At 48.2% G+C, this 26,216-nt stretch overlaps 1 protein-coding gene across 1 annotated transcript in view; it reads right to left on the reverse strand.

The window, feature by feature from the left end:
* TRPV4 (transient receptor potential cation channel subfamily V member 4) overlaps positions 1 to 26,216 on the reverse strand; it is a 207,092-nt gene that overhangs the window by 140,597 nt on the left and 40,279 nt on the right. The window contains exon 2 of the mRNA XM_073672732.1: positions 12,636 to 13,028. Coding sequence (XP_073528833.1) covers positions 12,636 to 13,012 — 377 coding nt within the window. The 5' untranslated portion in view covers positions 13,013 to 13,028. The remainder of the gene's footprint in view (positions 1 to 12,635; positions 13,029 to 26,216) is intronic.

The raw sequence follows: 26,216 nt of genomic DNA on the forward strand, positions 1-26,216 counted from the left end.
CACCAGCCTCAGAAATCCCATGTTAACAGCAGCTCAGATTAGAGACCAGGTCATTGCCACACAGAGTTCTAGCAGCAGACACATCTCTTCAACAACTGTTAAGAGGAGACTTTGTGCAGCAGGCCTTCATGGTAAACTACTGCTAAGGACAGGCAACAAGCAGAAGAGACAAGTTTGGGCTAAAGAACACAAGGAATGGACATTAGACCAGTGGAAATCTGAGCTTTGGTCTGATGAGTCCAAATTTGAGATCTTTGGTTCCAACCACCGTGTCTTTGTGCTACGCAGAAAAGGTGAATGGATGGACTCTACATGCCTGGTTCCCACCGTGAAGCATGGAGGAGGAGGTGTGATGGTGTGGGGGTGCTTTGCTGGCCAAACTGTTGGGGATTTATTCAAAATTGAAGGCATTTTGAATCAGCATGGCTACCACAGCATCTTGAAGCGGCATGCTATTCCATCCGGTTTTGTTTAGTTGGACCATCATTAATTTTTCAACAGGAGAATGACCCCAAACACACCTGCAGGCTGTGTAAGAGCTATTTGACAAAGAAGGAGAGTGATGGGGTGCTAAGCCAGATGACCTGGCCTCCACAGTCACCAGACCTGAATGCAATCGAGATGGTTTGTGTTGAGCTGGACAGCAGAGTGACGGCAAAAGGGCCAACAAGTGCTAAGCATCTCTGGGAACTCCTTCAAGATTGTTGGAAGACCATTTCCGGTAACTACCTCTTGAAGCTCATCAAGAAAATGCCAAAAGTGTGCAAAGCAGTCATCAAAGCAAAAGGTGGCTACTTTGAAGAACCTAGAATATAAGACATATTTTCAGTTGTTTCACACTTTTTTGTTAAGTATATAATTCCACATGTGTTAATTCATAGTTTTGATGCCTTCAGTGTGAATGTATAATTTTCAAAGTCATGAAAATACAGAAAAATCTTTAAATGAGAAGGTGTGTCCAAACTTTTGGTCTGTACTGTATCAAACTGAAATAGCTGTTGCAAAAACACCAATTTTTATAAAACATTAAGCTTAAGATTAATAGGGGTGCCCAAACTTTTCATATAACTCTATGTGAGTGAATATTTCATGTGCCTGGAGTTTTCTGTTTAGCTCTGTCTGTGTAACCCTGTTTGTCGGGTTGGTGTACTACGGTGCACAGTAGCGCCCACTTCTCTGGGTTGGGGGAATTACAGACGGAGGGCTTACTCAGGAGTTATGGCGAGGGTGGAGGCCCCGGCATCCTCATCTTCAGAGGTATCCCGGGGAAAAGGGCAAGCTAGGACGCCCCCTAGTGTTAGGGACAGGGTAGGAGCCCCTGGTTCCTGGTAACACGACAGCTGTGACACATATGGACAGAAAAATGTTTGACTGACAGGTTAACTATATGTGAGCAATCACATACAAAACAGTAGTAGCCGGCAGATAAGGGCCAAGGACTGGCAAGTACTAATGGTGCACGGTGTAGACATCTCTGGAGACTTGGGTCTCTTAACTCGTTTGGCACTCCAGAAAATAGTATGTGAATTAGGATAGAAAGAAAACTTGTGTACACCTATCTGAGAAAAATGGTCTGATTCTCCATTCTTTCAGTTCGTGAAAATCAGACTAAACTTAAATGTCATCAAAGTGTGTTCCGATGTTTTTCACAGGCCCATAAGCTTGCATTGCCGACACTCTATAAGAAGAATTAACTGGGTAGAAAGGCAAAATGAGCAATTGTAAGTACACAGTGCTATATAATATGACGACTGCAATATATTACAAGGATAAACAATTTGATGGGAGTTCCTCTTAATACAGATGCAGCAGGTAAGGTGAAAGTTACTTTGTTATTTTAGACTATTGTAATGAGGCTGAACCCCCCCCCCCCCATTTAGGGCTCACTCACATGAGCATATAATTCAGCCGAGTGCCATCTGATGTTTTATTACATAGCACTCAGACCAATGTTGTGCTATAGGGTAGTACAGATCTGCGATCTGTTTCTCATGCTGATTCGGCATGAAAAACAATCGCAGCATGCTGGAGGTGTATCCAATAATCAGATCACTCGCACCCATACCGTGTCAAACATCGGACTGCACTCAGATGCCATCCGAGTGCAGTCCAACATCCGTGGACAGAGAACATGGAGAAATTCAGTTCTCAGTCTTGTCCGCACCTGTGCTACGATTCTCTAATGCAAGAGAATCACAGCACAGTAAGATGACACTTGGTTCAAACTCTGACAGAGCATAATCGGCCCAATTCTCTCGCATGAGAGAATCGACGGCCGTGTGACCGCAGCCTTAGAGGGAGCATAACAAGCATGATGCTTTGATTTACCATATCTGTTTAGATTTCTATAGCATTGGCACTTTTCTTAATTTGGAAATAATAGATATAGGGTTCAAAAGGCCACAGCAATTCAAAGACATTTATTTTATAAACGTCACCAGAAAATGTACTTTACTGTTGCAGAGCGGAAATGATTACGAGAAAAATAATCTCCAATCGAGAAGGGTGTAAAGCATCTATTACAGTATACTGCAGAAGAGGAGAAAACAGTTTCAGGAAAGGCGGAAAGCATACGGTAAAGTACAGGTCTGGAAAAAAGCACCATATTTTCCATGGGATAAGCTTATGGCAGGAAGACTACATAAAAAATTGATTGTGAAAACATTAACATTTTCTGTACCGGAAGGGTTCAGTAGAGAGAAGCCTAGCGATTACACTGTATAAACGCACATAGATCAATGTGAAATGAAGGCATAAACCGTTAAAGCTATTCCCTACAGGCAGCTAAGTATAACTCACAATCCACTGCTTTTCCAAAGGGAGGATACAACAGGTATGAGTGGGAAGGCACCGTGAATGCCAGAAATGTTTTCTTATCCAAGCACCCTTGGTAAAATGCATTAAAAATAATCTCACTTTAGACACGCTGCTCTTTGCAGTGTCAATCATAATCCATCCACGTATACCTAAAAGCTGACCAGACACCATCCCAACAGTTCATTGTGTATGGGGATCTCACGACTGTTCACACATGGCGGATCTTCTTGAGAAAATGCTATTGCCATGTTGAATTTCAACATGCTCCATGCTTAGTTCTCATCCACTTGTTTTTGGCTTATTCCCCTCTCCCCATTGGAATAAACATTTATTCCCTTAGCGGTAGATAGCGGACAGCCAGAACTTGTATATGGCCAGTTACACACATATTCTACATATGCTAATACTGTCAGGCAGCGTGCCCACAATGCGGATTTAATGTGTTTCCGCGGCACCATTAAACGCATTAAAAACGCATGTTAAGTTGTCTGCCATGTTTCCCAATGATAATCCGCATGTGCTGTGCACATGCTGCGGAAATTTCCGCTGCAAATTATCATTGCGGAAAACCATTTAGCACAACCATTTATTTTGCGGAATCGTGGCGTTTTAGCGGCCATTGACTTGCATTGGACAGCATAACATCCACATGACTACATGTGTATGTGACACCCCAGGGGTCTGGTTGCCACAGTGATAGAGATATTATGTCTGAGAGCAGGTGGGAGGTCCTTTGGTCAGGGATCCTGTGCATGCCACACCTCCTGCCCAGTCTTGGGAGGGGAAGAACTTCCCCTGTATAAACCCGGGGCTGAGGCAGGGTGAGTCAGACAAGGAGAGTGGAGAAGAGAAGCAGCATAGGAAACAGCAGAGTTACAAGGAGTCAGGGGCTGGCAGCTACAGAGCTCACCCTGACTAAGAAGATTCTTTACCGGACCCGGAGTCCGAGGCTGTGGGGACTAACTCCTACCCAGCAGCAGAATCCGTCGGGCAGGGGATTTCAGGTCCTCTGGCCCAGAAGCCCGAAGGCACGGTCACACGCGTGGGACCAGCACCGCCATCGTGGAGCGGAAGCCATTAGAAGGCCCCGAGTCACCGGCCATACGGGTGAGCACCACACGGTACACTCAGGGACGTGGGCTACTTACATCAGCTTCTAGCAAGGTAGCCAGAAGAGTACAGTCAGTTTGGGAGGCCTACAACTACGCCTGGCCAGGGGAGATCCCATCTGCTCAAAGACTGACCAGGCCCCGTTTGCTAGCAAGTACTCCAGGAGGGTCTGTCGTTGTTACCAGTAAAGACCCTGAACTACACCGTACCGTCTCTGAGTGGTTCCTGCTACCCCCATCATCCACGTCGGCTGCCCTGAGGCCATACCCCTCCCGTTGGGGGTTATACTATCACGCTGCACAATCCTACCACCGGCCTCAGCGGTCTGCCCTGCAGCAGCAGCTTCCTGGCTGCACTCAACGGGTGGCGTAGTCATCAACTATTTACTACTAATAGACTGCCGTCTAGTTTGACTCCCTGGGCACGGACCGGGTCACCGCCACGAGATTACAACCCTCCACGGATCCGGCTCCGGGTAAGCTCCCGCGTGCGCACCGCAGCGCGACACAGGCCCAGGGGCGCGTCAACTTTGGCGTAGTCGGCAGGATTTCGTGCCCGCAACCACCGGGTACTGCGTGCCTGAAAAGCAAAGACTGTTCAAACTTACCAGTGGTGAAGGTTTCCCGCCATCCGGCGCCATCTTCTACCTTCTTCCTGCCATCCGCGAAGTTTTCCCGCCATCCGGCGCCATCTTCGACCTTCTTCCCGCCATCCGTGGAGTTTTCCCGCCATTGGACGCCATCTTGAGGACGCCGCGCGGGAAGAAGAGGGGCGTGGACTCCGAAAGCGCGCGAGAACTGAAGCCCCGCCTCACGTCCGGACGTTGCGTAAGGTCCTGGAAGGAGCCCAGCAGACGCCGACGTCACAGGAGCGCGACGGAAGGTCCTCAACCCTGACTATCCACTGCGGAGCCGCGGCCTACGGAAGAGGATCATCGCAAGGTAGGCCACGGTCCACTAGGGGGGAGGAAGATGTCGGATACGGAGGAGAGCTTCACTGCCTCAACCCCCGCCAGCGCTACCGCTGCTGCAGTTATGCCCTTCACCATGCCCTATATCCCGGGAGCAGCTTGGCTACCCCAGTACTCAGGGGAGTCACATACCCTGCATGACTTTAGAGAAAAGCTGGATAGCCTCTTCCAGGTGTACCCCCTCACAGAAGAGCAAAAAGTGAGCATCCTGGTGGCCCAACTAACCGGGGCAGCCAAAAGGGAAGTAAAATCCTGGCCACCTGGGAGGAAGACTGTCGCAGGGATACTAACCCGGCTGAAGGACACCTTTGATACCCGCACCTCAGCCGAGATTAAGCTTAGATTCTACGGGTGCAAGCAGCGAGCGCATGAGAGTATAAGGGACTATGCACTAAACCTACAAGAGGCCCTGAGGGCCATAAAGCAGACCGACCCTGATGGGGTGGGAAACGAGGACAGGCTGTTGACTGAACAATTTATAGAGGGTTTATATTGCAATGCCCACCGAACCCAGTTGCGGGCAATGGCCTTACAGGATCCCCATCTGGACTTTGCACAGTTCAAGGACAGAGCCATCCGGGTGCTCCGAGAACCGGCACCAGGTGGCGTTGTGACCCACAGACGCCCCACTACCACTTACTACCAGGAGGCGGCGCCCTTGTCAGCAGGGCCTGTGGGAGCTGATGCGCAGGCTTTGGACAATGACCCGGCTCCAGACCTACACCATCAGGTCCAAGAGCTAGCTAAGAGCGTTGCTGCGCTAACCCGAACTGTGCAGTCTTTACAGGTTTCCACCCCAGGGAAGATCCAGCTGGCATCCGGACCGGAGGACATCCCGTGGCGTCGACCAAGGAGGACCCCACCGGCCAGAGGAAGACCCAGTGACCGATACAGTGAGGACGGACGACCCATCTGCCGCCGCTGCAATCAACCCGGACATATGGCAAGGTACTGTTCTTTAAACGGGCACAACCTGGGGTAGAGGGCCAACCCCCAGGAAAAAGATCACCAGGCCCATCGAACTGGCGCGACAGATATGTGGGAGGACGTCCAGTCTTGCCTGTGGTACTGGATGGCATTCCCATGAGTGCCCTACTGGACACCGGGTCACAGGTCACCACCATCCCGTACGTGCTCTTCAAGCAGTACTGGAATGACTCGGATATTACCCGCTACCCCGACGACGACTTGAGTATCATCGCCAGCAATGGTCAGCCCGTGCCACAGATCGGATTTAAAGAGGTGACCATCAAAATTGGTAGAGTCGAACTGGCCGCACAGGGACTGATCATTGTAGATATCGATAAACATGAGAGTCACCCAAAAATAACTCTAGGAACTAATGTAATTGAAAATTGTCTTGCAGAGGTGATTTTCCTTTTACAGCAGGTTGCCAAGAATGCCAGCTCCGGCGAGCAGCGGGTGCTCCAGAAAGAGATCCGGGCACTGATGCAACGGCAACAAGTGGAACTCTCCGGCGGTGAGATTGGTAGCGTAAGAATGTGTGACCCTTTTCCTATTGCCATGCCCCCAAAAAGTGAAATGATGATTTGGTGCCGGGCAGCTATTGGTCTGAGAGGTAGAGATTACCAGGCAATGGTAGAACCAGTTTACTCAGACAGTAGGCCCACCATTTTGACAGCACGGGGGGTGGTCAATGTACGCCATGGGAGGGTGCCCATTCGCATAATAAATATCGGGGAGAGGGAAGTGTACCTGCCCCGGTATGCCACGCTAGCCAAATTATATACCACTAATCAAAGTTCTATACAATCTGTGGAACCCTTGCCTCCATCTCACCCGGAGGAAGGTAACGGCTCTAAGAAAGACATGGAGGACTGGTGTCAGCAACTACATTTGGGTACTGACTCCACTCCCTCACATCAGAAACAAGGAGTCTATCGGGTGGTTCAAGAGTATGAGAGAGTGTTTAGTAAACACCCGTTAGACTTCGGGCGAGTCAAGGGGGTAGAACATCGCATCCCCACGGGAGATCATCCTCCCATAAAAGAGAGGTATCGACCCGTACCCCCTGCACATTACCAACACGCCAAGGGGATGCTTAGAGATATGAAGGAGGCTGGGGTAATCCGGGATAGTTGTAGCCCCTGGGCAGCCCCATTAGTTTTAGTCAAAAAGAAAGACAACACCATGAGGATGTGTGTAGATTACCGGAAAATCAACCGTATCACACACAAGGATGCGTACCCCTTACCAAGGATAGAGGAGTCATTGGCTGCTTTAAGATCTGCTAACTTCTTCTCTACCTTGGATCTCACTAGCGGGTACTGGCAGGTTCCTGTAGCAGAGGCGGACCGGGAGAAGACCGCATTCACCACCCCGATGGGACTTAGCGAGTTCACCTGCATGCCGTTCGGACTCTGCAACGCACCAGGAACCTTCCAACGCCTAATGGAGTGTTGTCTGGGCCACAGAAACTTCGAGACGGTCCTGTTGTACCTGGACGATGTCATCGTATATTCCAAGACGTATGAGGACCACCTGAAACACCTGGCGGAAGTGTTCGAGGCTCTGGCGAGTTACGGCCTAAAGGTGAAACCCTCCAAGTGTCACCTCCTGAAACCAAAGGTGCAGTACCTGGGACACGTGGTGAGCGCTGACGGAGTGGCTCCCGACCCCGATAAGATCACCGCAATTAAGGGATGGCCAAGCCCCTCCAGCGTAAAAGAAGTGCGGCAGTTCCTCCGGTTGGTAGGCTACTACCGAAGGTTTATTCCCGGTTTCACCAAAAAGGCAGCACCTATGCAGGACCTCCTGATAGGCCAGTCCCGGAAGGCCAAGAACCAGAAGCCGCCCTTCAAATGGGAAGAGCTGGAAGAAGAGTCCTTCCGCCAGCTGAAGATGGCCCTCACGGGGGACGAAATCCTGGCGTACCCGGATTATAGCCAGCCCTTTATCCTCTACACCGACGCCAGTAACATCGGGCTAGGAGCCGTACTGTCCCAGATCCAGCAGGGGAAGGAACGAGTAATCGCCTACGCCAGCCGAAAACTGCGACCCACCGAAAGGAACCCCGAGAATTACAGCTCATTTAAGTTAGAGTTCCTGGCCGTAGTATGGGCAATCACTGAGCGCTTTAAGCATTACCTCGCTTCTTCCCGGTTCACCGTGTACACGGATAACAACCCGCTGACACACCTGGACACGGCAAGACTCGGTGCCCTGGAGCAGAGGTGGATGGCCCGTCTGTCCAACTACGAGTTCACAATTAAATACCGGGCAGGACGCTCCAATACCAACGCGGACGCCCTGTCCAGGATGCCCAACCTGCCGGACGGAGGAGAAGATCCGGAGGGACTGGAAGAAGTTGAACTCCCTGCGTTCCACCGTCATGGGACTATTCAGTATTCCCACCGGGTAAGGAGTAAGCAGGCTGCTACGTTGAACCCCTTACCCCACTACAACTGGGCGGAAACGCAAGACAGCGACCCTGCCGTCCGACTGGTGAAGGAGATGCTGACTCGGCCGGAGGCTCGCCTTGAACCAGACGCTCCGGAGGAAGCCAAACAACTATGGGCAGAGAAGAGTCGACTGTTCCTTTACAAAGGGAAGTTGTGCCGCAGAATGGTTAACTCCCGGACACATGAATTACTCTGGCAAGTAGTGGTGCCACGAAGAGACGCAGCCATGGTGATGGAGGCATACCACGACGGAGCTGGACACTTTGGGTGGAAAAAGCTGGAGTTCCTGCTGCGCGAGCGGTTCCACTGGGTAGGCATGAGGGGAACCATCGAGAAGTGGTGCAGAGATTGTGGCCCGTGCAACCTGAGAAGGAAGGACCGAGCCAGCCAGAAGACTCCCCTGCAGTCCATCGTCACCCGGCAACCGTTGGAACTGGTAGCCTTGGATCATGTAAAACTGACCCCAAGCAGAAGTGGCTACGTCTACGCGTTAACCATCGTGGATCATTACTCCCGGTTCTTGGTTGTCGTCCCCGTCAAGGACTTAACGGCTCAAACAGCAGCTAGAGCCTTCCAGCAGCACTTCTGCCGTCCACACGGGTACCCGGACCAAGTGCTGACGGACCAGGGACCTGCCTTTGAAGCGGAGGTCTTTCAGGAATTCTGCAATCTGTATGGCTACCGGAAGATAAGGACGACACCCTACCATCCGCAGACTAATGGACTTTGTGAAAAAATGAACCAGGTGGTAATGGATCTTCTAAAAACGTTGCCCCTGGAAGAACGCAGTCTGTGGCCTGAAAAGTTGCCCGATTTGGTGGACCTATACAACCACATCCCGGTAGGTTCCACCAACTGTACCCCGGCTTACCTAATGAGGGCAAGACCTGGTAAGTTACCTGTTGACCTGGAAATGGGAGTCCTGACCCCCGAGGACACTTCACCAGAAACAGACTGGGACACAGAGAGGCAGCAGCAGTACCGGAGAGTACAGGAGAGCGTGGAGCGAAGTCTCTGTCAGGCTAGGGAAAGACAAGAGAAAATTTACAACCAGTATGCTCCCGCTGTTCCCCTGGTACCCGGAGAGCAGGTCTTGAAGAGGAAGAGACGGCTCCACAAGTTGGACGACCAGTGGGAGAAGGACCCGTACACCGTACTGCCCTCAAGCCACGAGAACCCGAAGGTCTGTACCATCAGTAAAGACGGAGGGGAAACCACAGCCATTGTATCCCGGGACCACCTGAAGAAGTGTCCCGAACAACTGAGGAACCCTGAAGAGGAACAAGAAGACCATCGACCCGTGGAAGAAAGGGAAGATCTGGTTAGTACCGTGCTCGGGGACTTTCCTCAGTCTTGGACTCAAGTCAATGGTGCAGTTGTGGTACCCGTACTCACCTTCCTCCAACCATCATCCCAAGAACCTACGGAGCAACGGGTAGAGCTGGAAGAACCGCCGGTCCAGGAGGCAGAAGACTCCACACAAGCAGAACAGGAGAATCAACCCTCTGCTTATAGTGAGCCTGCCGTACCCCTAGTGAGACAAAGAGCCGGTAGACAGCTGCCCAGTTTACCCTTGACAGCTCCTACACCCTGTAGTTCAGGGCCAGACAGTCAGCTCCGTAGGTCCACTCGGGCCACTAGAGGCCAGTTACCCGCACGCTGGAGAATTTAAAGTGTATAAATTGTTTTATTTATGTTTTTCTGTGTCTTGTTGCTTGTGTATAATTTTGTGTTTCTAGTTATTTTTAGGAAACCTTGGTGGATTTACCGGGAATCCTTGTATATAGTTGGAGCGTAACCCAGGATGGACTAGAGACTGTTAAGGACTCGGGGTAGGACAGACCCCTACCTGGTTACGTCTCCCTGTGTTGGTGAAATGGACACCTTTGCTTTTCTTCAAAGACTGCATCCGGTTGCGGACACGCCGTAACCATCTTATGTGTTTTTCTTATAGTATTGTTATACTTTGTTATGTTTTTCTAAATGTGTTTAGTCCCGGAGTACTAAATTTCACTAGGGGGGAATGTGACACCCCAGGGGTCTGGTTGCCACAGTGATAGAGATATTATGTCTGAGAGCAGGTGGGAGGTCCTTTGGTCAGGGATCCTGTGCATGCCACACCTCCTGCCCAGTCTTGGGAGGGGAAGAACTTCCCCTGTATAAACCCGGGGCTGAGGCAGGGTGAGTCAGACAAGGAGAGTGGAGAAGAGAAGCAGCATAGGAAACAGCAGAGTTACAAGGAGTCAGGGGCTGGCAGCTACAGAGCTCGCCCTGACTAAGAAGATTCTTTACCGGACCCGGAGTCCGAGGCTGTGGGGACTAACTCCTACCCAGCAGCAGAATCCGTCGGGCAGGGGATTTCAGGTCCTCTGGCCCAGAAGCCCGAAGGCACGGTCACACGCGTGGGACCAGCACCGCCATCGTGGAGCGGAAGCCATTAGAAGGCCCCGAGTCACCGGCCATACGGGTGAGCACCACACGGTACACTCAGGGACGTGGGCTACTTACATCAGCTTCTAGCAAGGTAGCCAGAAGAGTACAGTCAGTTTGGGAGGCCTACAACTACGCCTGGCCAGGGGAGATCCCATCTGCTCAAAGACTGACCAGGCCCCGTTTGCTAGCAAGTACTCCGGGAGGGTCTGTCGTTGTTACCAGTAAAGACCCTGAACTACACCGTACCGTCTCTGAGTGGTTCCTGCTACCCCCATCATCCACGTCGGCTGCCCTGAGGCCATACCCCTCCCGTTGGGGGTTATACTATCACGCTGCACAATCCTACCACCGGCCTCAGCGGTCTGCCCTGCAGCAGCAGCTTCCTGGCTGCACTCAACGGGTGGCGTAGTCATCAACTATTTACTACTAATAGACTGCCGTCTAGTTTGACTCCCTGGGCACGGACCGGGTCACCGCCACGAGATTACAACCCTCCACGGATCCGGCTCCGGGTAAGCTCCCGCGTGCGCACCGCAGCGCGACACAGGCCCAGGGGCGCGTCATGTACATGCAGATATTATGTGATTCAATGCGCGGATGGTACCCGGGTCTGGAGAAGAGGAGACTTTCCTCCAGACCCGGGTACCATAGAACATGTAGTTAAAAATGAATGCATTAAAATAAAAAAGAAACATACTTACCTTCTGAGGGCCCCCTGTCTGCTCCTGGCAGTGCTGCTGGCTCTTCGGCTGCTAGCAGTGGTGTAAAAGGACCGTTCATGACGTCATTTAGTCATGTAACAGGTCACGCGACCGCCGAAAACACCGGACGCTTCGGAGAAGGAGACTGGGGGCCATTGGAAGGTGAGTATAATGTTTATTTTTATTTTTCACCATTTTTATTCTTCTTTTTACTATTGATGCTGCATTTGCCGGTTGCATGGATTTATATTATGTGACCAAGTTGTCAAGCACTTTCCAAGTGATGCTAAAATCTCTTGGAAAGCGCTAGACAAAATGCATACGAAATCGCATGTTAAAACGCTTCACAAACGCTTTTACCTGGCAGAAAAAACGCATGTAAAATCCGCATGCTTTTTTTCTGCCAGGGAGATGCAGAAACGCTCCGCAGCATTTCTGCATCGTGGGCACTTAGCCTCACACAAAAATTTTGAGTAGCTGGTAGTGCAACAGTGAGAACTGTCACTATGGCCTCTTCTTTCAGATGAGGGCTACACATAATCCACGTCTAAATTGTTTTACCATTAGTACACAGTGTTATATATAATAATATATAATTTATGCACTTTCTTTGCCATTTATTCTCATGATCAGACAAGGTAGACAACCCCCTTTAAGCTGCCAATTGACTTAACAACCCACCAAACTCATCAGGGTCCACCAGCCACCTAAAGTGCATGGAGGTCAGGAAGTTCTTCACTCGACCACCATGGGAAAAACAGGCTCGAAAGCTGTTTCTTTCTTTCAATCCATTTTTTCACTGAAGAGATAAGTTGTGCTAAAGTTGAAAGTCGGCCACCTGTGCTATCAGGAGAACAGGGTCTGAGAGCTGTCAACCAAAAGATTACCCAGCTAAGGTGATGTTAACATGCAATTTTGGCATACACATCTGAAAATTCACTCTAACCTGCCCATAAACTTCTATTATCCAATGTCCTTTTGCCATATATGTGATTGGTACATCTCTATATATCTTGTGTCTGGTTGGTGAGGGTCACACCATTTGGGCCTCCACAGTAAAATAGACAATATACAAAAGTAGAAATATTGCGTTTACTAAATATGTAGTCTTTACTTAACAAAATAGTGTATATAGGAAAAGGCTTGACATCACGAACCGCATCAGAAGAGGTCATTACTTACTCTACAATCTTCTTTCGTCTGCGCCTGTTTTCTGTAGGATGATGATGATAAGTCCCATAGTCAAACAACGAGTCCATAGGTGCTTTCTTTGGGGCTGGTACCACGGACGATTCATAAATAGTGGATTCCAAAAGATCCATTGGAGTTGAAATACCTTTTTTGAAAGCACCTTGAAATCTAATCCTGAGGTTATGCTTGCCATCTCCAGAAGGCTGTGGAATCCGATTCACCTCTGTGGGTACTGCGCCTTCTTCATTTTCAAACAAGTTGGCCAAGGAAGACAGAGGAAAACTATCATTATGTGCTGAGATATCATCTCCTTGACTGTCATCAACATCTAGAGCGCTCTGTTTTTGGAGGTGTGAGGGATCTGTCATGCTTCACTTTGAATTCCTGAAATAGAAAAAATATATGTGTTATTTATTCTAGGGAAATTATAACTAGAAATATCGTATTCATATTCTATATGTACACCTAGTATGAATTTAAGAAAAATTCAATGTCATCAATATGCCAGCCTTACAACATAATGTCCCCAAAATAATTACTCATATGGAGTACCAAACATCAACCTATAGGAATCAGTAGGTTTTTATACTGTACATTCACTAAAAACCACTCTAAGAGGATGCAGTCTGCTACTCCTCTGACAAAAACTTTTCTTAGGTAGGCAGAGAATACTAATGTTTGCCAAGGATTTTAGACTCCAGAACGACAGAAGAAGTAACCATTTCATTTAGCAGATGATTTAATTAAAAAAAATAATCTCTTGATTTTATAAACTGTTACATGAGCATAAACTAGTTCTATAGATAGATAGATAGATAGGATACAGTGGGGAAAATAAGTATCTGATACACTGCCAATTTTGCAAGTTTTCCCACCTATAAAGAATGGAGAGGTATAAATTTTTATCGTAGGTACATTTTAACTGTGAGAGATAGAATCTAAAAATAAAAACAAGAAAATCACATTAAATAATTTTTAAATAATTAAGTTGCATTTTATTGCATGAAATAAGTATTTGATCAACTACCAACCAGCAAGAATTCTGGCTCTCACAGACCTGTTAGTTTTTCTTTAAGAAGCCCTCCTACTCTGCACTCATTACCTGTATTAATTGAACCTGTTTGAACTCGTTACCTGTATAAAAGACACCTGTCCCCACACTCAATCACACTCCAACCTCTCCACTATGGCCAGGACCTAAAGAGCTGTCTAAGGACACCAGGGTCAAAACTATAGACCTGCACAAGGCAGGGATGGGCTACAGGACAATAGGCAAGCAGCTTGTTGAGAGGGAAACGACTGTTGGCGCAAATATTAGAAAATGGAAGAAACACAAGATGACTGTCAATCTTCCTTCGTCTGGGGCTCCATGCAAGTTTTCACCTCATGGGGTAAGGATGATTCTGAGAAAGGTCAGGAATCAGTGACGCGCCCCTGGGCCTGTGTCGCGCAGCGTTGCGCACGCGGGAGCTTACCCGGAGCCGGATCTGTTGAGGGTTGTAGTCTCGTGGCGGTGATCCGGTCCGTGCCCAGGGAGTCAGACTAAGTGGCGCTGTATCAGCGGTAGATGTTGGACGACTACGCCACCCGTTGAGTACAGCTAAGGAGCTGCTGCTGCAGGGCAGACCGCTGAGGCCGGTGGTAGCATTGTGCAGCGTGATAGTATAACCCCCAACGGGAGGGGTATGGCCTCAGGGCAGCCGACGTGGATGATGGGGGTAGCAGGAACCACTCAGAGACGGTACGGTGTAGTTCAGGGTCTTTACTGGTGGCAGAGATAGACCCTCCTGGAGTACTGGCTAGCGGTTGGGGCCTGGTCAGTCCTTGAGCAGATGGGATCTCCCCTGGCCAGGCGGAGTTGTAGGCCTCCCAAACTAACGATACTCTTCTGGCTACCTTGCTAGAAGCGAGTATAAGTAGCCCACGTCCCTGAGTGTACCGTGTGGTGCTCACCCGTATGGCCGGTGACTCGGGGCCTTCTAGTAGCTTCCGCTCCACGACGGTGGTGCTGGTCCCATGCGTGTGACCGTGCCTTCGGGTTTCTTGGCCAGAGGACCTGAAATCCCCTGCCTGACGGATTCTGCTGCTGGGTAGGAGTTAGTCCCCACAGCCTCGGACTCCGGGTCCGGTAAGAAATCTTCTCAGTCAGGGCGAGCTCTGCAGCTGCCAGCCCCTGACTCCTTGTAACACTGCTCCCACAGAGCTCCTGTTGTTTCTTCCCATAGCTGCTTCTCTTCTCTGTCTCTACTTCTGGCATGGCCCAGGAGCTGGGCCCAGCCGGAGCCACAGCTCCCTGTCAGCCCTCCTGGCTGAACTCTCCCTCTGAACTCTCTAACCCTGCCTCAGCCCCAGGTTTTTATAGGGGAAGTTCTTCCCCTCCCAGGACTGGGCAGGAGGTGTGGCATGCATAGGATTCCTGACCAAGAGACCTCCCACCTGCTCTCAAACATAACATTGCCGTTACTGTGGAAACCAGACCCCTGGGGTGCCACATCAGCCCAGAACTACACGGGAGGACCTGATCAACAACCTCCTTCTCTCAGTAAGAGCATTGAAGATGGGATGTGGCTGGGTCTTCCAGCATAGCAATGACTCTAAACACACAGCTAGGGCAACTAAGGAGTGGCTCCAGAAGAAGCATTTCAAGGTGCTGTAGTGGCCTAGCCAGTCTCTAGACTTGAACCCAATAGAAAATCTTTGAAGGGAGCTGAAACTTAATGTTGCCCAGCGACAGCCCCGAAACCTGAAAGATATGGAAAAGATCTGTATGGAGGAGTGGGCCAAAATCTCTGCTGCAGTGTGTGCAAACTTGGTCAAGAACTACAGGAAACGTCTGACCTCTGTAATTGCCAACAAAGGTTTCTGTACAGAATATTAAGTTCTGTTTTTCTATTGTATTAAATACTTATTTCATGCAATAAAATGCAAATTAATTATGTAAAAATTGTACAATGATTTTCTGGATTTTTTTTTTTAAGATTCTGTCACTCACATTTGAAGTGTACCTACTAGTGATGAGCGAGCATTAAAATGCTCGGGTACTCGTTGCTCGGGTCGAGCAAATTGGAACACTCGGGTGCTCAACCCGAGCAACGAGCCCAATGTAACTCTATGGGAAACTCGATCATTTTCAGGCGGCTCCCCCCGGCGGTCTGCAGAGGGCCTAAAAATTGCCCAAATCGATGGGAACAGTACTCAAATGACATGGGAACAGCATGGGGAAGACCCCTGGAAGCATCTCTGACTCTCAGATCACTGCTGTCAGCAACGTGGTCAGAGTATTACGCCACCTTTAGGGACTCACAATAAAACATACAAAAACGATACCAAATTGGATTTTCCTGGGAAATATGTTAAGGAACATCCTTTCCACGGTAATGACTTGTATATAAGGCAAAATAAATAACCAAAAACAAAAATACTCCTCCACAACTTGGGCTATGTTCACACGTAGCATTTTTGATGTGTTCTTGCACTTTTGCATTGATTTCAACCAAGACAAATGCATTCACCAGGAAATGTCATTTTAACATTTTACAACCTTATCTAGCCATTTGGTGTGTGACACATCATCAGACACATGCATACAGTGCTGAAAAGACTTGGAACAGCATGGGGAAGACCTCTGGAAGCATCTCTGACTCCCAGTTCACTGCCTAAAAGTGTGCCCATCATAAGTGATCCTTGGCGCATGCGAAGATGCCTCCCGCCATGCACCTGTCGTTGCAGACTTGCAACAATCACCGTCCACGTCCTTGTCCTTGGAATGCAAAGCGCAAGTATGCAGGCAGCCACCCACCCAGCCACCAACAAGCTGCAATACTATACTGCCAAATTTTTGACAGCTGCTTGCACTTGAAATGTGGCCTTTTAGGCCCGTGGAGGCGGAAGCTTTTCATAACCTCATGCCGGCGGCGGCCGGTTGTCCATACTCTGTTCCCAGCCGCCACTATATTTCCCGGTATCGCCTCCGCCTTCCACAAGCACGGGTCCCACAACATTACCTGTGCCCTCCCCAGTGCACTTACTGGGAAGGACCGCCTAACCACAAACACATGGACAGGTGAATGTGGCCAGGGACGGTACGGAGCCAGTCCACAACTTTTTTTGCTGAGAGTGGCATAGAGGGAAACCGTATCTACCCTGCGTGTCATTTCTCCCAGGAAGTCCTCTAAAGCTGCTTGCACTTGAAATGTGGCCTGAACATTACTGCTGGTACTTTTCTGTGGGAATTTGCTTGCCTCCAACCAGCCTGAAATATTTCCAGTAAACTATGGTACAATGCCATGGTATTAGCACTGCCCCCAGTACCAGTAGCGAAGCCATCCCCAATTTCCTTCTCAGGAATTTTATTTGGTAGACTGGGTGGCTGCCCAAATACATTTTCTCACAAAGGAGCTGAAGATAGAGTGGCAGTAGGTGCAAGTTTCTCCAGCCTGTTAGATATCAGAGGGTGAACGGCAGCACATTAGATCAGTGGTTAGCACTGAAGCCTTGCAGCGCTGGGATCCTGGGTTCAAATCCCAGCAAAGACAACATCGGCAAGAACTTTGCATGTTGTCCCCGTGTTTCCGTGCGTTTCCTCCTCAGTAAAAATAAGAGTGTCCGGCAACCTTCCCACACACTTTTCTTAGCAAGGACTGCTTCTTGATAGGGTTGAAAGGTACCACCAGAGAATCCTCTGGTGTGCCTTGGCTTCTACCTTAGGAGAGTTCATGATAGCGTTAACTTTGCAGCTGCTATGGGGCTCTTGAGCGGGTGAGAAAGGTTATCCCTCAGAATCAAATCCTCTAGTGAGCACAATGTTTTTCAATCTGAAACAGCTTCTCAGTGGGAGTTGTATTTCACCACAGCCATATTCTTTAGCTCGGTGAAAGGACTGGCATAGAGGAAAACCGTATCTACCCCGGCTGTCATTTCTTCGTCACCAGGTTCCTCCCATTGTCACACATGACCATGCCTGGCTGTATGTTCAGCGGTGAGAGCAACAGATCAGGCTGCTGTGTTACAGCTTTCAACAACTCTGCAGCGCTGGGCGGTTTGTCAATTAAGCAGGTTATCTTCAGCACAGCCTGTTGCCGCTTGGCCAAGGCAGTGCTGCAGTGCTGTCAGCTTGTGACTGATGTGGTCATTTCGGAGATGGAGGAGGACGTGCATGAGCTGAACAATGTGATTACATTGAGGTTAAATTGGTGACTCTGCTTTTTTATACTAAAGATAGATCCTATTGTTTTGTTTTTCTAACATTTTTTAAGACAAATGCATTCACCGGGAAATGTAATTTTAACATTTTACAACCTTATCTGGCAATGTGGTGTGTGACACATCATCAGACACATCCTGTTTTATTTTTGATGGAGGGACTCTGAAAGTCATAAAGCCTATTTTTATAGGGTCATCAGACGGCCCTTACTATTCTTAAAAGGCCAGCAGTCGGCCCTCGCCATTGTTAGAGAGCCATCAGCCGGCTATGCTTTGTTGTTCCCATTATTAACAAGTGGGTCTCCTATACTGTTATTGCGTATCCAGTGACTGCAAGGGATGCCAAAAATTTGGACGCAACCCAATACCCCTTTGAAGAGACATAGAGGAGGGTCTCAGTAAAACAAATGTTCCCATTATAAAGGAGCAGGTGGTAATGCCCATGCTATGACTGCAAGGGATGCCAAAATTTGGGAAAAACTCCACTAAGAATTTAAAGACACATAGAGCAGGGCCACAGTAACGACAAATTCCATTTAGAAAGGAGAGTCTGCTATACAGTTATAGGGTATGCAGTGAGTCCAACGGCTGACCAATTTTAGGAAAATCCCCACTAAGAATTTAAAGACACACAGAGCAAGGCCACAGTAACAAGGTACCACATGTTCCCATTAGAAAGGAGAGGGTCTGCTATACAGTTATAGGGTATGCAGTGAGTCCAACGGCTGAACAATTTTAGGAAAAAACCCACTAAGTATTTAAAGACACAGAGCAGGGCCACAGTAACGACAAATTCCCATTAGAAAGGAGAGAGTATCTCATAGTGTTGGCCTATGCAGTGAATGCAAGGGCTGACAAAAATTTGGAAGCTCTTCAATGACCCTTGGAAGAGACGTGGAGGAGGGCCTCATAAAAAAATGTTTCCATTAGAAAGGAGCGGGCCTCCTATACTTGTAATGCCCATGCACTAAGTGTATGGGCAGACAAACATTTACCCCTGGGGGGTATACATGAACATACTGCATAAAAAATTTTTTTTACAGGCATCATAAACACCCTTTAAAAAAATTATGTGGGTGTTGCATCATGGACCACGGTCACCCTGGTGATATGGTGGTTTAGGATGAGGAGAAGGAGAAGGACAAGCGCAAATAGCCAAAATCAGGAAGGGTATACCCATGTGTGGGTGTGAAAAGGTGCATGGGAATACACATCCCAAGAAAAGATACTGGATTGGAGTTTATGTTACGCTGCTATCATTCGGTGGTGTTGAGAAGTCTGGCCCAATCCAGCCTTTGTTCATTTTTATAAGAGTCAGCCTGTCAGCATTTTCAGTTGACAGGCGGATGCGCTTATCAGTTATAATTCCACCAGCGGCACTAAAAGCCCGCTCTGATAAAACGCTGGCGGCAGAGCAGACCAGGCCCTCCAAGGCATAGAGAGCCAGTTCATTCCACGTATCCAGCTTGGATACCCAATAATTATAAGGCACAGCGGAATCACGGAGGACGTTGGTACGGTCGCCAAGGTACTCCCTCAGCATCTTCCCAAACTTTGCACTCCTTGTGAGAGTACCCCGCGCCTCAGGGCCTGTGCAATGAGAGGGTCTGAGAAAACTCTCTCAGAACTTTGACAGTGTTCCCCTGCCTCTGCTGGATTGAAGTTGTGTCTCTCTCACCTGTACTCCTTGGTTGTCCAATGAAGTGTGCCCTCTGCCGCCAGCGTCTTCAGATGGGAATTTCTTTAATAGTTCCGCAACAAGGGCCTTCTGGTACAGCCCCATTTTTGTAGACCTGTCCGCATCAGGAATAAGAGATATAAAGTTCTCCTTGTAGCGTGGGTCTAGAAGTGTCACCAACCAGTAATGACTGTCACCCATGGGAAAGGGGGCATAAACTCAGCCATGAGTGCCAGACTACCAACAGGCAAGACTTCAGTGTCCTCACCAAGAGGATGACTGACCATGCTCTCCTCCTCCTCTCTGTCCTCTGGCCATCCACGCTGAACAGACGGTATAACAGCTGTGCAGGTAGAACCGTCTATAGTGCATGAAACTAGCTCCTGTCCTTCCTCCTCCTCCTCCTCCTCTTCCTCATGGTCACCCAATCCATGTTGGGATGAGATGAGGCTTGGCTGTGTGTAATCACCCTGTATGGTTCCTTGCTCCATCTCATGGTGACGCTAATTATGGCATCATCGCCGCTCACCATTTTGGTGGAGTCCTCAAAGTTTTGGAGGCTGGTACATATGTCTGGCATCAATGTCCACTCCTGAGGTCTTATGTGTAGAGTCTGAACTGAATACCGACGGCCTTGTTGATGCTGGTGCTCAAAAACAGCCCTCTTCTGCTGAAAAATCCTTCCCAACATCTGCAGTGTAGAGTTCCAACGCGTGGGGACATCACACACCAGTCTGTGAGCCGGAAGCTGCAAACGCTGCTGAAGCACGGCAAGGGAGGAGGAAGCTGTAGCCGACTTTCTAAAATTGGCACACAGGCGGCGTACTTTAACAAGCAGATCCAGCAGCTCCAGGTAGGATTTGAGAAACCGCTGAACCACGAGGTTAAGCACATGGACCAGGCATGGTACGTGTGTGAGCTCGCCTCGCCTCAGAGCCGCCACTAGGTTCCGGCCATTGTCACACACGACCATGCCTGGCTGTAGGTTCAGCGGTGTGAGCAACAGATCTGCCTGCTCTTTCAGAGCGGTTCACAACTCTTCAGCATTGTGCGGTTTTTCAGCTAACCATATTTACTTCAGCACAGCCTGTTGCCGCTTGGCCGAGGCAGTGCTGCAGTGCTTCCAGCTTGTGACTGATGTGGTCATTTCAGAGATGGAAGCTGAAGAGGAGGAGGAGACTGAGGAGGATGAGGTGCAGGAGCTGTAGACCGTGGGGGCAACCCTGATTGACCTAGGGCCCACAATCCTTGGCGACGGCAGGACATGTTCCGTCCCAAGGTCCGACTGGGTCCCGGCTTCCACCATGTTAACCCAGTGTGCTGTCAGCGAGATGTACAGTCCCTGTCCACAAGCACTTGTCCACGTGTTCGTGGTTAGGTGGACTTTCCTGGTAGCTGCGTTGTTGAGAGCTCGGCTAATGTTTTGGGACACATGCTTGTGTAATGCGGGGACGGCACACCGGGAGAAATAGTGGCGGCTGGGGACCGAGTACCGAGGGACGGCCGCCGCCATCAGGTTGCAGAATGCTTCCATCTCCACGAGCCTAAAAGGCAACATTTCGAACGCAAGCAGTCGTGAAATGTGAGAATTTAGTAGTGTCGCCTGTGAGGCGTTGGCTGCATATTTGTGCTTGCGTTCCAAGGACTGGGGTATGGACAACTGAACTCTGCGCTGGGACAAGGACATGGACGTGCTTCCTGATGCTGCTACTTGAGAGTGTGCAACGACAGGTGCAGGGCAGGAGGAGTCTTCGCATGCACCATGGACAGGGGATTGGCTTACATGCACAACAGCGGAAGAAGCAATGGTGCCACCCGCAGACACTGTTCCTGGACCCTGGGGTTCGGCCCACAAAGTCGGGTGCTTTGCTGCCCTGTGCCTGATCATGCTGGTGGTGGTCAGGCTGGTCGTTTTGCCACCCCTGCTGATGCTGGCCTGGCAGGTGGTGCAAATGGCCTTTTTGGGGTTATCAGCAGAGTCTTTAAAAAACAACCAGACTCGGGAAGACCTAACAGTTGTACTGGCAACTTCCTTCGTGTTGGTGTTACGGGGAACAGTTGCCTGCCTTCTGTCTGCGGCCACCACACTGCTTCTTCCTGCCTGTTGGGGTGCTCTGCCTCCCTCCCCCTGTGTGCTGCTGTCCTCGCTCTGCATGTCCTCCTGCCAGGTTGGGTCAGTTACTATATCATCCACCACCTCGTCTTCCACTTCCGCACCCTGGTCCTCCTCCTGACTTTCTGGCAATTGTGTCTCATCATCGTCCACCTCTTGTGACACTTTCCCACCGTTGCCTTCGTGTGACCATGGCTGCTCAAATATTTGGGCACTCTCTTGCCCCGCTTCAAGTGGACCGGGCGAGAGGCCCGAATCTATAAATGGAAAAGTGAACAGCTCTTCAGAGTGTCCAAGTGTGGGATCAGTTGTCTCTGGGTACTCGGCATGGTGGGAGGAAGGAGGATCAGGGTGAGGAATATGCGGTCCAGACTCACGGCTCCTGAGACTTGACCGTGTGGAAGACAGGGTGGTGGTGGTGGTGGCTTAGTGACTGGAAGCATTATCCGCTATCCAACCAACAATCTTTTGACACTGCGCTGGGTTCAATAGTGGTGTGCTGTGGTCCCCTAGAAATTGGGACAGGAAGTTCAGGCAAGAAGATGTGAGTGTTTGTTGTGGCACAATTTCGGCTTGCCCTGGGCCTTGTCCTCGGCCTCTGCATGCACCATTACCATCACGTCCAGTTCCCCGTCCCTTGCCACGTGCCTTGCCCATTTTAAATGGAGGACAGTATCTTCCAAGCTCACTACAAATGACTGAGTTTGGAGCGAGCTTATACGTGATCCGTGTGATATAGAAAACAGAGTTTTAAATACCTGGCCTGTAGGTAAGTAGTTTTAACAGCAAACTGTGGTGAATTGCTTCAATGACACACTAAAGGAAATTTTTAATTGAGGCCAGAAATGGCAGTATTTTATGACAACATATACGTGATCCGTTTGACGGAGAAAACGCAGTTTTAAATAGCTGGATTTCTAGTGCTCTAATATGGAAAGGATCTGGCTGTATTCTGCAGTGCCAACAAGCAAATGGCGCAGAAAAAATGGTGTTCTCTGGATTTCTTTTTAAGCAAATAATGAGTGTTAAGATCCAAAGAAAAGTATTCCTGGCCCCTGAGACCTGGGCCTTAGATATTTCTATACAAACAGCAGCAGAAGGCAGAATTGGAATGGAGCCTCTTGTGCTATATGCACTGCAGTCTGCTACATACACCGCCTGCCTATACACCCTGCCTGCCTGATATCTCTGCAAATGGATTAGTCCTCAGAAGGACTGTTTGTTAAGATGGATATGTGTCATGTACGGTTTTTCTCCCTACACTACCTAATACACAATCAAATCTGTCCCTGACGCAGCAGCAGCTCTCCGTACACTGTCTAATCCAGAGTGACTGTGACGAGCATGGCAGCGCCAGGTCTGATATAGACCTGATGACGCTGTGCGGCCAGCCAATCACTGTAATGCCCACAACCAACATGGCTACGGCATTACAGTGCATGGCTGGCAATCCCTGCATTTTCATTGGCTCTCTAAAGAGCGCTAAACATGCAGGGAGGGGACCCGAGTTCCCGCCCAAGCAACCCGGAAATGCTCGGCGAGCACCGAGCATCTCGAGCAGTGAGATGCTCGGGCGAGCACCGAGCAGTAGCGAGCATGCTCGCTCATCACTAGTACCTACGATAAAAATTACAGACCTCTTCATTCCTTGTAGGTGGGGAAACTTACAAAATCGGCATTGTATCAAATACTTATTTTCCCCACTGTAGAAAGATAGAGATAAAGATGCAAAGCTCTCATATATGTAAAGTTATTTTAAAGGAGTTGCAAGGGCCAATGTCTGGAAAAGTTGCTATTTTGCATTTGAAGTTCTTGTCCCCATCCATTTAACTTGCATTTTTCTGTTTAAAATAATCTGTCAGCAGGATTTCACCTCCAAAACTGTTTATATGTTTATGTAGCTCTTTCAAAGACAAGTCTAGAAATACTTTTACATGGCTAATCCGTTCCTCCATTACTAATAATTCAGCATTTGAATGGATATGCAAATAAGGCTGGAGAGCTATTGGTAGATCTGAAGCCTCTGTCATTCTAGCTCTATTCCTCACCCAACGTTGCCTCCTCCTGCTTGACATACAGCCTTTATGCTGTATGACTTCAGGCAAAAGAGTCATCATTCAAGCAGGAGACAGAAGCACTGGACAGGGAGTACAGCTGGGGTGACAGAGGCTTCAGGTCAACAAATAGCTTTTTCAGCCTCATTTGCATATAAATTCCAGCACAGATTTCTCAGTCACAGACGAAGGGACTGGCCATGTAAAGGTATTGCTGGACTTCTCTTTGAAAGAGCTACATGCACATATAAATAGTTTAGGAGGTGAAAACCTGCACACAAAGTCTGCTAGTTCTTTCAAAAGGAATCAACCACTCTCCAATATGTGCACCTTACACCAAACAGCATTTTCCAATGAAAAGCCTATTAATGTGCAAATAATATTTTCTAAAAACAAGGTCAGCAAAATGGTTCCATATAATTTCAAAACAATACTGCCATAATTTGCATAAAACTTCAATGTAATGTACAGTGTGTTGTCTGCCAGGTGCTCAGGTTTGGCATATTGTGGATCGGACAGACAGATTGCTGGGTGGGGCTGAGGAAAACACAGTGGTCATCATGGTACGCATCGGTACCAATGACAAAAAGTTAGAGGGATGTGGAAGGTCCTTAAAAATAATTAAAGGGAACTAGGAGAGAAGGCCAGGACCTCCAAGGTGATGTTTTCAGAAATACTAGCAGTGCCACGAGCGTCACTAGAAAGACAGCGGGAGCTTAGAGAGATAAATAAGTGGCTTAGAAATTGGTGAAGGTAGGAAGGGTTCGGGTTGACGGAGAACTGGGCCAACTTCTCTGTCAGCTACAGGCTCTACGGTAGGGAAGGGCTACAGTTGTGCTGGGAGAAAAAAAAATGGTCAGATGGATTGAGGAGCTTTTATACTAGAATCTAGGGGTAGGGAGGGTAGTTGTGCTAATAAAGTGATAGAGTAGACAGAGAGTGAGACAGTAATGAGGATCTGAGGGGGGCTGGGATATACAAGGAAAGTAGGGAGGTGTGGAGGACTAATAAATGTGCTAATAATAATAAATGTCTGCTGGCAAATGAAAGAAGTCTTGCAAACAAAATGAATGAATTGGTGACTCTTATGTCAGCCACAGATTAGGACGAGGACATGGTAGGTATTACAGAAACCTGGCTTGACGAAAACCATGACTGGATGACAAACAGAGGGTTACACTACATTTAGAAAGGACAGGAAAGAGAAAAAAGGTGGAGGGGTGTATTTTTGTTAAATCCAACTTAAGACTTGTGCTGAATGATAACATTGTGGAAGCTGTGACAGTGTAGGGTCAGTATGGTTACATGTACATGGGGATGTCAATAATGGCAAGATGCTAATTGGAGTTTGCTACAAGCCTCCTAAAATAGCTGAACAAGTAGAGGATGAAATGCTGCAACAAATTAAAAAGGCAGCAAATAATAATAGGGTCATTATTATGGGGGATTTTAACTATCCATACATTCAATGGGACATAGAATCTTCTAGTTGTGCTAAAAGCTGCAAGTTCTTATCTACAGTTCAGGACAATTACCTCTCTTAGCTGTCAGATGAACCAACCAGGGGAGGTAATCTGCTGGATCTGGTCCTGTCAAATTGACCAGATACAATTTCACATCTACAGGTCTGGGAGCAATTTGGGATGCAGAAACCATAGTAATGTAAGTTTCAATGTAATATTCAATAAAACATTTCAAAGGGGAAATGCAAAAACATGGAACTTTAGGAAAGCCGATTTCAACAAATTAAGGGAAGAGCTTAATCGTGTACACTAGGACCAGGTCATGGTAACTAGGGATACCGAAAATAAATGGGGAATGTTTAAGGATATACTACTAGAATCCTGTAGAAAACCTATACCCTTTGGTAATAAAATATCCAGGAATAAAATAAACCATTATGGATAAATAAGACCGTACAAAGTTTAATAAGACAAAAACAAAGGGCTTTCAAAATCTTGAAATCCAAGAATACAGAAATAGTATTTCAGGAGTATAAAAATCTCAAAATGAAATGTAAAAAAAAAGAAAAATCAAGCTAGCAAAAGTTAGCTACTGAACACATATCGCCAGCGGCATTAAAATAAATTTTATAAATATATGAATGCCAAAAAGAAAAAAAAAAAAACGGATGGTATCTCCCCTTTAAAAGATAACAAAATAATTATAGAGAACAAAGAAAAAGGCTGATATATTAAACAGGTACTTTTCATCCGTGTTCACCAATGAACTGACTGGTTCCTGAACCAATCAACAAGGCAAAAATCAAAAGTTTACCACCTCATAACTAGACAAATCTTTTCCAAGGCACCAGAGAGATGATTCTATTCCTTTATTCATCCAAAATGCATCACAAAAGCAACGTTTCGGCTAACAAGCGGCCTTTTTCAAGCATAAACAAAATGGCAAATTAAGCTACCATTACAGACCTGATATAACTAGTTTAAAACACAAGAAGTACGCCTGCGTCTGAGCAAATTAAACATTGACAAACTCCCCGGCCCAGATGGCATTCATCCACAGAT

Source organism: Phyllobates terribilis, unplaced genomic scaffold (assembly GCF_046119375.1).
Source record: "Phyllobates terribilis strain yellow unplaced genomic scaffold, ASM4611937v1 Scaffold_1__5_contigs__length_1240528914, whole genome shotgun sequence".
In the NCBI taxonomy this organism is placed as follows: domain Eukaryota; kingdom Metazoa; phylum Chordata; class Amphibia; order Anura; family Dendrobatidae; genus Phyllobates; species Phyllobates terribilis.